Consider the following 12,317-nt stretch of genomic DNA (forward strand, 5'->3'; position numbering starts at 1 on the left):
GTGAGAGAGAGGGGGTGAGGATCAGCAGGAGGGTCTGGGTATGAGAGGTTCTGGATGCACAGGGGTTGGGTGGATGGGGGAGCAGCTCCCTGTACAGGGATCCCTCCCCCTGCAGCTGAGGACCGATGGGTGCAGGAAGCAGGGGGCAGGAGAGGTGTTTGCAGAGCTTTCTGTAGCTGGGGTAGAAATCTGGGGGTGGGTCTGACCCAGCCCTGGATGCCGTGCAGGAGAAGAGGAAGTCCCATGCTCCCCAGCCCAGCCAGGATTAGCAGCTGAGCCTGGCACAGGGTACGGAGCCGGGTCTTCCCCAGTCACGCCTCCTGCACCACAGTGATTTACCTCTCTGCTGGCTGCCGTGGGCACCTGAAACATACTGCTGTGGAGGGTTGCATGACTGCTCTTGTGGCTTTCCCTTGCTTCCGTCAGAAAGTCATTTTTCTCTGGGGAAGCAAAGAAATCTGCGGGGGATATAAATTCTGCACATGCACAGTGGCACAGAATTCCCACAGGAGTAATACTATTTAGTTGAACAAGTGCAAACCCATGTGGACATCCTTATTTTGGTTTGAGTGCCTTTTTTGGTTTACCTTGCATTCATTGGGAACAAATGCAAGTTAAAGCCAAACTGAAATAAGACTGTTCACATGGAGGGTTGCACTTGTTTAAGAAAACCTGTTCTAATTAAACATAAGAAGTCCTAAAGCCTGAGAAAGGAGGAGGTGAAGAGTGGTCTTGTGGTTGAGATGCAGGATTGGGAACCAAAGAATTCTGGAGTTTATTCTCTGCTCCGCCATGGATATAACTGATTTACCCAAGGTCTCACAATAACTTCTGTACCTCGGTATCATAGACCATATAACTGGGATAATGCTTCAATAGGTTTTCACATAGTTGTTGTGAAGCTTTGTCTACTGATGTTTGTAAGGTTCTCAGTCACTATTGTGCTGATCATCACAGACATGTCTAAAAGTAAAAAAAATAAGATTTTTTGCTTATAGTGGCAGTATCTTAACAACATATTTCTTTATTTTCAGCTGTTCTAAGAGCTTGCGCTGATGGAGGTGCTAATCGCCTGTATCATATCACAGAAGGAAATCATGAGAGGTACATTAATAATAATATTTTCTAATACTTTACCTTTAATCTTGAGTGAGTGCATCAATGGGCCTGCACTTTCTGTCTGCACATTCTTTCTCTAATCCCTCTCCTTTATTCTGATCAATATATTTTCATTAGACTCATCGTCATTTTAACTGAAGTAGAGTGTAAACATACAGCATCTGCACAGTAAAGGAAGTAGCCCCCCAGTCCCCTAAAATTGTAATTTAAGAGACTAGTGATACCCAGTTGAAATGAACAAAAGCTGAACACCTGTAAATGAAATACATAATTGACTGGTTTTTTTTTCTGGGGGGACATTTACAGCATTACCAAGAAAAGACCAGTATAATTTATTTTTCTGTAATTACTTATGAATGCTGAGCATTTTCCTGTCTCAAGAGATGATTGGTACATCCCTTAACAAGTTGCCAGGCTCTTTCTTTCCTCCTTAAATCTTCATATGATGAAACATTAGCCAACATGCTTAGGACGCAAGAGGAGAGTGTGGTTGAGGGTGGGGAGAGTTAAAGAGGACTGTTTATAAGCAATTGATTTGTTATTCTTTACTAACCTTGTAGTGATACTTGTATTCTGTATACTTGTATTAAGTAAGGGATCCACTAGTCTTATCCACCACATCATCTCATTTACATACAAATATTCAGTATACAATTATGTAATGATTTGTATAGAAGAGGCACTGGATAGCAATATTTCCTGGTGTATTTAATGATTTTACCAGCTCTGCCTTATATTACAACATTTAGAAATGTGAAACAGCCTAAAACATTTCTCTTTTTTTATTGTAAGTCTAGTCCTCTTATTCTTTGACATCTTTACTTTGTACTATGGTCCTGTCACGCCTCATATGCTCAGCAGAGTTGGGCATGTGGAGCAACCTTGCAAATCCCATCTACTGGTGGGTTCCTAGTGAAGGAGCTTCTGCAATGTCCCAAGAAAGGTTCGATGATGCCTCTAAGGAAAATGTAGGTGCTTGTAGGAGATGATATTGGAGATCAAGTAAGTATCACTCTTCCTCCTAAGTCACTTTTGAGCCAATGCTGCAGCTTTATATATGACCAAACCCGAATACAAATGTCACAATGTCCAGAAAAGAAAAGGCTGTGACTGATGGAAAGGATGTGACTGATGGAACATAATCCTGAGGTTCCTTCCTTTTCTTCCAGCAGATTTCTCTCCCACGTCTGTTTGCAAAGAAGGTTGTGTCACAGTGCATTGCATCAAAATGGTGTCATATTTTGGAAGTAAAATAATGGAAGACAAGACAACTGGATTCAGAGTCTTGTCAATGTTAAAAGATGTGCACTCTTTTGAAGCCTGCTCTGGATCAACTGAGTGTGTTTTTAGTATGTTTGGATCGGTTTGGTCAAAGCTTCATGAATGGATAAGGACAATAAACCAAGTAAGTAAGTAAAGCTATATTTAAGGGCAGATATGAAAGGGTGATAGGCCTAACTAGCTGGTAGACAGGGGGATTCACTCCTGAGTCTTGTGTTTTCTTTACAGAATTGCAAGCTTACTAGTTTGCAAAGTGAATCCCATAGCATGAATTTTGTGTTTAAATTATTTAAAACTTCATGAGATTCCCCACCCCCCTTTCCTTATCAGCTCCAAATAAAGGTGCAGTGTGTGGTGTGTTGTTTTGGTGGGTTTTTTGCCTCTTTGCCAAGTTGGGAAAAATCACAACGCAACCTGTACCTGGCATCCGTGGGGAACATGATGCCTAAGATCAGTGATCACAATGACTGTGATGGAGGCTGGCCACTGCCTAGTGTTGCAAGAATGAAGGAGTCTCCTTTACTTTCTGTATTCCCCTTCCCCTCTGCCCCAGTGCAGCAGCAGACACAACCTGACCCTTAATGTGAACTAGAAGCTGTTTGACACAAAGCGAGCAGTTTTGGTTGATAAAAAACATGATACGTTTTGCAGATAGAGACAAAATGAGCTGTGAAATATGAACAACAATATTCTAGAACTCTCATCTTACCTCATTCCATAGCCCATTCATCTCTCCTGCACACATTTCATTCATTTAATATAAATGCAATTCAGGAAAAATAGCTGATTGTACCTTGACTGAATAGTTTCATATACTCTCTACATACTTGGCCCTTGGAGTGTTCTTTTTTGAGGAGGTAAATTATACCATCAAAGTCAACCTTTAAAAATTAAATCCAGCAGGGCTTTATATTTTCCTTTAAAGAAACTAAGTCTGCTGGAAAGAATATTCATTTACTTTTCTAAAATATTTTTTCTTGAAATTCCCTGTCCAACATTATTAAAGAACTGTCTGTTCAGAGACTACTGACATGTTAATTATTTTTTTAATGCAGGCATAGTCTTCTATTTTATTAATTCACAGCTTTGGTAGTTAATAGTATTGTATCAAAAACTAAAAGCCACAGTATGTTAATTATAAATTAATTATAGTGTTAAGGCAGGGGTGGGCAAACTTTTTGACCTGAGGGCCAGATCTGGGTGGGAAAATTGCATGCAGGGCCGGGGCAGAGGATTGTGGTGCGGGAGGGGATGCGGTGTACAGGAAGGGGCTCAGGGCAAGGGATTGGGGCAGAGGAGGGGTGCAGGGTGTATGAGGGGGCTCAGGGAAGCAGGTTGGGGTGCAGCAGGGGTGCAGAGTGCAGGAGGGGGCTCAGGGCAGGGGTGCAGGGAGGATTGTGGAGTGTGGCAGGGGCTCAGGGCAGGGGGATGGGGGTGCAGGAGGAGTCCGGGGTGTGGCAGGGGGCTCAGGGCAGGGAGTTGGGGTGCAGGGTGCAGGAAGGGTTTGGGCTCTGGCCCGGAGCCGTTTACCTGGAGCAGCTTCGGGGTGGCAGCAGAGCACACCGGGGCCAGGGCAGGCTCCCTGCCTGCCTGCCCTGGCCCTGTGCCACGCCGCTCCTGGAAGCGGCCGGCACCACGTCCCTGCGGCCCCTGGAGGAGGGGGCACAGGGCTCCCCGCACTGCTCTTGCTGCGCCTCCAGGTTCCCCGTTCCCGGCCAATGGGAGTGCGGGGGGCAGTGCCTGGAGGCGAGGGCAGTGCACGGAGCCCTCTGCCCCCCCCCCAACAGGAGCCGCAGGGACGCGGTGCCGGCAGCTTCTGGGAGCGGTGCGGGGCCCGCTGCGCCACTGGGGTGGCAATCCTGCGGGCCGGATCCAAAGCCCCGAGGGCCCGGATTTGCCCACCCCTGTTAAGGTATACTACTAAAAAGACTAGACTGAGACTTTGGGTCTGATTCTCATTCACACAAAGGGCGCTTTACTATTGTCCTGGTATCAAGTGGAGCAGGTGCTTTTACTCCGCCTTAGCAAGCTGGAGATCCATGACCAGCTGCTCTCTGAGGCACTTTAGATCCCCACTTCATGCTCCGTTGACTCCAGATGCTTGGTTAGCTCGTCAACATTTAGGAGGGACTTGTAGAACTGTTCTGCTCTACCTTTTTCCTTTGGGGTGACCCTGTCTGAGCCCCTATGCTAATCTGTTCACTGTGAGGTCCAGCTTGGGTTCCCATTGTAACTGGCTGACCTTGAAAATCTGTCTGCGTCCCAACTGTATCCCGCTGCTCCTGAGATTCTGTCTGGATCCCCAGACTATCCTTCTGCACTTGGGGCACCATCTGAACCCCTTTTGCTATCCTTCCTCTGGTTCCCAGTCCCTCTGCTTCCTTACGTAGTCAGTCCCGGACTCTCCCCGTCCTAGGCCACCGTCCTGGTCTCTCCTGCATGAGAAACCCACCCAGTCTCTTTTGACTGTCCCAGTCTTGCCTCAACCTGGGATATCTTTCTTTTCCATTGTTGCCCCTCCTTTCTCTCAGAGGGCAATATCTCTTTAAATGCCCTGCCATCCTGCAGGCAAGACATACCACTTCTTCCCTTGCTTTGGCCATGGGCTGCATATCTCTTGGGACCCTTACAATAGCCCTACTGTTCTGCTGCCCAGAGACACCCTTGTCTGGTTCCCCTGTCAGCTCTGGGGCACATACCCCTAAATCATAGGGATTTGTGCCTGGAGTCCCCTTTTCATCTGGCCTATCCTTCAGGCCCTTGCCTTTCCCCTTGCAATGAGCCCAATTCTTTAAAGGGCAAAATCTTTTTATGTGGCCCATTTCTCCACTATAAAAGCAGTTAAACCTTCCCATTCCTCCCTGGTTCCTGCCAGGGTAGGACCTTCTTAAATGTCTCAACTGTCCCCACGCATAGCATCTCCATGGCTGGGCTTCAGGCCTCTCGCCTGCTAAACTCCCTACATTACAAGGTGTCATGTGGCTCAAGCATCTCTCTATCTGCTTCTGCTTCTTGGAATGGATCTCACGCCACCACTGTGGTGTCTCAAACTGGGTCTCCTGTTGCCTCTGCTGGCTCTCTATCAGCTGCATCAGCAGGGTCTGTGTGCACTGCTGCGTTCTTGCTGCTTCTGCATTTCAGTTACCTGCTGCTGTTGGCCTGCCACCAACAGGCAGATTACCTCCTCCATAGACATGTCCCTTGTTAATTGGGGTTGGTCCAAAGAATCCCCCTTCTAGTACCAAATGTAATGAGATCAGCACCCACCTCTTGTGAGTGCCCCCTCTGGTTGGGTGTGTCAGGGTTCCCTCCCCACTCTGAACTCTGGGGTACAGATGTGGGGACCCGCATGAAAGACCCCCCACCAGTTTAGGTTAAAAACTTCCCCAAGGCACAAATTCCTTTCCTTGTCCTTGGATGGTATTGCTGCCACCACCAAGTGATTTAAACAAACATTCAGGGAGGGGCCACTTGGAGCCCTATGTCCCCCAAAATATCCCCCAAAGTTCCTTCACCCCCTTTCCTGGGGAGGCTTGAGAATAATATACCAACTAATAGGTTAACAAAGTGAGCACAGACCAAATCCCTGGTTTTTAGGACACTGAAAATCAATCAGGTTCTTAAAAGAAGAATTTTATTAAAAAAAAAAAAAAAAGGGTAAAAGAATCACACCTGCAAATTCAGGATGGAAGATAACTTTACAGGGTAAATAAAAAGATTTAAAACACAGAGGATTCCCTCTGACTCTGCTTCCCGTTACAAAACAGGAATAAAATTACCTCTTAGCCTAGGGAAAATTCACAAGCTAAAACAAAAGATAATCTAACATATTTCCTTGTAATTACTTACAATTTCTGTAATTTTAGATGTATCATTTCAGGATCTTGTTGGGAGCTGGTTTACCTGCTTGGTCTCTCTCTTTGTCCCAAAAAGGAACCAACAAACAGAGCACAAACAAAACCTTCTCCCCCCTCTCTCCTCGATTTGAAAGTATCTTCTTTCCCCATTGGTCCTTCTGGTCAGGTGCCAACTAGGTTAAATGAACTGATTAACCCCTTACAGGTAAGTGATTCTGTACCTCTGGCCACAAGGGACTTTATGTTACTGCATACATAAAGGTTGTTACCCTTCCCTTTATATTTATGACAGGGTGTGTCTGTGTTCTTTCAGTAAGTAGTCCCGGCCCCGGTAGGGCCATATCCTCAGGCTCGGTCCCTGCAAGCAGACCGCTCTACCCAGGCTCTTTCAGCTCCTTTTATATGAGCCTGCTGGGCCCTCATTGGCTGCTCCCTGCAACCTCTCTGATTGGCTGCTTCCCCTGCAGCCACTCTAGCCTGCTTGGAGGACCTCTCCACTGCTCCTTTCCTGGGATGGATGTGGCTGGACCCTGAGGCCTCCAGCAGGGGGTCTTTGGGTCCTAGTCTACTCCCATCACAGTGCCCCTTTCCTGCTCACAGCTGAGGTAGCCAGGTGTAGCTGCTCCACAGACCATGCTTTTTCCTGGCTCCTCCCTCCCCCACATGCTGGACTTTTTATCTGGCTAAACCTTATGGCTACAGGGGGAAAGGGTGCTTTATAGGCTGCAGCACATAGATTAGGTTGCACCCTGGCCCAAAATCATTAGCTTAAAATATTTAAAATGTTAAAAACTGCAGATGGAATTCTTATTATAAATAAGTTATTTTGTTTTTCTGAAATATGAATGTACATTAGAGCTTGCTGACATTTTCCAAATTAGGATTTTGTTAAATTGGAGAAGTCGGGGTGGGAGTGAAATCTAGATGAATTTGTTACAACAGTTTTCATTTTAAAAAATCCCATTTTTCAGCCAGCTATGGAGACAGTAAATTTCAAAATTCCAGCAACATAAAAGATATAAAATGAACACAGAACACATTACATGAATTAAAAATAGGCTAACTTACAGATCTCTAAATATAACGGTAAACAGGAAATCATCAAGTGGGTCTGTTTCTTGGCCCTACACCATTTAACATTTTTGTCAGTGACGTGGAAGAAGACATAAACCCACTGATAAAGTTTGCCGATGACACAAGTTGGGGGATTGGTAAATAATGAAGAGGACAGGTCATTGATCCAGAACGATCTGCATTGCTTGATATGCTGAATGCAAGCAAACAATGTCATTTTAATACATATGTATTAAATGTAATGAATACATATGTAAATGCAATACATATGTAACTGTAAATGAGTGTCTGGGAACAAAGAATGCAGGCCATACTTACAGGATGGGGGACCCTATCCTGGAAAGCAGTGACTGAAAAAGATTTGGGGGTTGGGGTGGGTGATCAGCTGAATGTGACACTGTTGTGACCAAGGGTGACACTGTTGCCAAAAAAATAATGCAATCCTGAGATGCCTAAGTAGGGAAATCTTGAGCAGGAGAAAAGAGGCTATTTTACCTCTGTATTTTGTACTGATGTAACCACTGCTGGAATACTGTGTCCAGTTCTGGGGCCCACAGTTCAAGAAGGATGCTGATTAATGTGCAGAGGGTTCAGAGAAGAGACATGGGAATGATTAAAGGATAGTCTCAGAAAGCTCCATCTATTTAGCTTAACAAAGAGAAGGCTAAGGGGTAACTTGATTACAGTCTAGAAATACCTACTTGGGGAACAAATATTTAATAATGGCCTCTTCAGTGTAACAGAGAAAGGTATAACACAGTCCAATGGCTGGGAGTGTAAGTTAGACAAATTTAGACTGGAAATAAGGCATCCATTTTTAACAGTGAGAATAATTAACAATTGGAACAATTCACCCAATCTCGTGGTGGAGTCTTCATTGCTGACAATTTTTAAATCAAGATTGGATGGCTTTTTTTCTGAAAGATATTATCTAGGAATTATTTTGGGAAAGTTCTATGGCCTACCTTATACAGGTGGTCAGGCTAGATCATAATGGTCCCTTTTGGCCTTAGAATCAATGAGAATACAGGACAAATATTTTGTGAACATTTTTGCAAATATATTTCCTGTTTTTTTGTCAGCTCTAATGTACAGCAAGAAGGAGGTTCCCCCCACCCCAAAAAAAGAAAATTAACCTTTTAGTCCTATTCTGTTGTGTCTGATCATCCTATGCTGCAGCACATTTCACTGAATTGTTATGGAGTGATGGTATCCACTCTACAGGTAGGTTACTACTTAACTGTCCATCTCTGAACAACTTTTTTTTTAAACACTTTCTGATTAAGACTTAAGGCATTAATTCCATGTGACTAGCCATCTGAGGCACATAAAGGTGAAGCTGCCTTAAAAACTGTTATAATATTGACACTGGAAAAAGCAATTGTTATACTCACTCATGTGTCTCTGAAATACTACTTTCTAGAATGGTGGTAAATGCTCTGTAGTCTTTACTTCAGATTTACAGGCATTAAGACCTTTGTTAATTAGACCTTAAGGCCATAGTAAAGTAGAACTGGACAGTATGAGAGGAAGGATGGTGTTGTGGTTCAGAGGATGCAGGAGACCTGTGTTCAATTTCCAGCTGTGTGACAGACTTCCTGTGTGACCTTGGGCAAGTCACTCAGAGCCTGAGTCTGTTGAAGTTGAAATAACTAGGAGATTATGTATGCATAAAGAGATCAGGAGTGAAATCCAGGCGCTATTGATGTCAATGGGAAAACTCCCATTGACTTTATTTGGGCCAGGATTTCACCCCAGGATTTTGAAAGGTAAGCAGCATACTCACTACTGAAATGAAGAACTGAGCAGTCGTCTACTTGAGGGTGAGCAGGCATGCTCCCTTGAATGAAATGTGGAAAGATCACATATGGTGAGACGAGCCAGTAAATCCCGACAGCCTTGCCTGTGTTCTCCAGAGGTAAGCACAATTTAGTGGCGCCAATTCAGCAGCCAGCCTGTCTTAGTTTGATTTAATATTTATACGATTTTTTTAAATTTAGAATTTGCCTAATCATAGGAGGCTGCTGTCCTCATCAGTAATCCAAGGAAGAAGCATAAGTCACTGCTGGCAGCATAGTGTAAAGAAAACTGAATAGAATTGAGAGGACAAGAACAACAGAAGTGTTCTTTAATAGGGCAGCAGCGAATACAAGTTTCATGTGTTTTAAAAACAACAGAGTATTGTAAATTCTAGACTAGAAATAAGGTGTAAGTTTTTAACAGTGAGGGTAATTAACCATTGGAATGTTTTACCTAGGAATGTGGTGGCTCCTGCATCACTTGAAGTCTTTAAATCAAGACTGAGTGTCTTTCTAAAAGATATTCTAGAGCTCAGACAGAAGTTATGGGCTTGATACAGAAAGTTCTATGGCCTGTCTTATATACAGGAGGTCAGATGATCATCATGATCCCTTAAAAAGCTATGAAGCATTTGTGTTCAGGAGGATGCAAGCTGTCTTTAAAAAAAAAACAAGCAACATCTTTCTGTTCCCAAAGTACATTTCTGTAATTGAGGAAAATTATGAGGCAGAATATAAAGAAAAATATCTTTTGAAATGACTCTCTGCACCATCAGTTAGCTGATGGTTGGGAATTGTCCTTTGAACTCAAGGCCCAGAGTTCAAGAACCTCTAGAAAAGGCTAAAAAGTTTAAAAGAGATAAATCAGTTTATTTGGCAAGAGTTTTAGGGAAGGAGTTTTTACATTAAACATTCTCTGCCTAACCCTAAAAAGACTACAGCTGTTAAGGTCCAATATCAGGGTTTCAGGCTCCTTCTGATTCATGCAAGATCAGTATTTGGTAAATCTACCATCTAGCCTGATCTCTTATGAGATGCTGGATCTGGCCTGCATTTTTAAAAACAAACTTTTTTAAAAAAACTAATTTCAACACTATTCCCCTGGCTAGAGTAAAAAATGGTTTTAACAGGGTTGTTGTTGTTGTTGTTGTTTTGGCTGAGTCTTTTTTAAATCCTTGTTAGGAGGATAAGACTATTTACAAAAACAGTGGGATTAGCTAATGTGTTTTTGTTTTGTTTTTTCTAGTGCAGATGAGGCCTCTAATAGTAGGAACAATTAAGATTACAAATATTTCTTTATTTAAAATTTTACTAATTAAACTTTGATACACATCCATACATGTTCAAATATATTGTTCTTCTAATAGTTTTACTCTGATAATGAAATTCAAAGTTTGTTTCAGAATTAGCAAAGCTCTTTAAAAATTTTGGTGGTTATAATCCTAAATTTAAGCAAAAATTAGCTCCCTGCATCAATAAATATTTCCTAAAGGTATGTGGGCAATAAAATTGCTACATTATGTAAGCATATCAGTCTTATTGGGTCTCTGAATCAGACATTCATAGAAATGATGAGAGGTGCAAATGATTGGTACATCTGAGAGGGATTTACTACTGGATTTTTGGTATAAAAGAGCAATATAGATCCAAAGCATCAGGCTGTAATTATCTTGAATTATTGACTAAGTCAGTATGATATATTTCTAGACAGTTGGTTATCAGATGCTGTAAACTAGAGATCGAAAAGTTGCCTAAGTATTATCCTGATTCATTTTAGGACTGTTGGAGGGCCAGAAGTAGTATGTTTTTCTGATCACACAAAGTGGGAATAAATTTTGAAGGAGATATCATTGGAAGCAGCTGCAAAAGCCATTTTACAGCTAAGTTTACTTAGAGGCACTGTTGATTATAGTTATTATATTACATACAGTATGTTCCTGAGAAACTTTGTTCAGGTGGGTAGGTCCTTTGGAAGTAAAATACCAGAAAGTCAGCTGCAAGGAAATGTGAGTTACCAGTTACACTACAAGACTGAGGTGGAACTGCTTTTCTTAGCTGAATGTCTGCAGCTATTGCAATTAAAGATGGAAATCACATAACCAGCATTATCAGAAAGCGTTGCTCATTTCCAACAAATCATCATAGCGCTTCAATAGGAAAACACATGAGAGAGGTCGCAGGTGAATTACGGCCCTGAGAAGTAACTCCCAAAAATCAGAATTTCACCAGAAAGATGGCATCTTCTGTACACACTATTGTAAAGTTTATGAAATGGTAGTTTCTTCTGTCTCAGTGTAGATTGCTTCTTTTTATGTTATGGGAGGAAAAATAACTATAAGGTAAGCCATGGACAGATGGCTGTGATTTCTCTAGTCAACCAATAAGGACTGTTAGAGTATTGCCTTCATGCACATCAGCTCTATGATAAGTTAACTGAATCCCTATGTATATTAAGGAAATGTATCAGGCATAATGGAGTAAATTTCACTTATGCGGGGTGGTGTTGTCTAGTGGTCAGAGCAGGGAACTGGGAATCAGGAGTCAGTGGTACAGGGCTTACCATCCTGTGCCTCAGTGTGCCCATCTGTAAAATGAAGATAACGCTTGGTGGGTGCTTTAGTAAGGACCAATCCTGTCCTTATGCACATGGCCATTTCCCATCCAAGTTTCTAATGTTACATTATTGATGAAAGATAGACCTGTATTAGGACCTGTACCTTCTTGAATTCAGTGGCAGTTTTGCCAATGATTTCACTGGGAGCAGGAGCAGGTCCTACATGAGGGCAAAATTTACCCCTAAATTTTAACAAAGCACTGAAGCACTTGATGTCTTCAGATTGGAAGAGATCTTAATAATGGGAAGTATTATTATTATTGTTATTTGTGTTCTGGTGGCATCTAGAGAGCTCAAATGAAATGCCACATTTGGATAGACACCATTCATACACATAGTACTAGAGAGTTGTTTCCCTGAAGTCATTCCAATGTAATTGAACAAGACAGAAAAAGGATGGGAGGGGAAACAGAGGCACAGAGGGGTGAAATGACTTGGCTGAGGTCACAGAGCAGGGCAGTGTCCACTGGGAGTAGAATCCCAGTCCCTTGACTGTCTGTATGGTGCTCTGTCCACTAAATCATAGAATCATAGAAGATTAAGGTTGGAAGAGACCTCAGGAGGTCATCTAGT

At 42.8% G+C, this 12,317-nt stretch overlaps 1 protein-coding gene across 1 annotated transcript in view; it reads left to right on the plus strand.

Moving 5' to 3' along the window:
• The window catches only part of TPK1 (thiamin pyrophosphokinase 1), a 512,062-nt gene that overhangs the window by 210,875 nt on the left and 288,870 nt on the right, over nt 1–12,317 (plus strand). The window contains exon 5 of the mRNA XM_065399761.1: nt 1,035–1,104. Coding sequence (XP_065255833.1) covers nt 1,035–1,104 — 70 coding nt within the window. The remainder of the gene's footprint in view (nt 1–1,034; nt 1,105–12,317) is intronic.

The sequence above is a fragment of the Emys orbicularis genome, chromosome 2, assembly GCF_028017835.1.
Source record: "Emys orbicularis isolate rEmyOrb1 chromosome 2, rEmyOrb1.hap1, whole genome shotgun sequence".
NCBI classification, from domain to species: Eukaryota; Metazoa; Chordata; order Testudines; family Emydidae; genus Emys; species Emys orbicularis.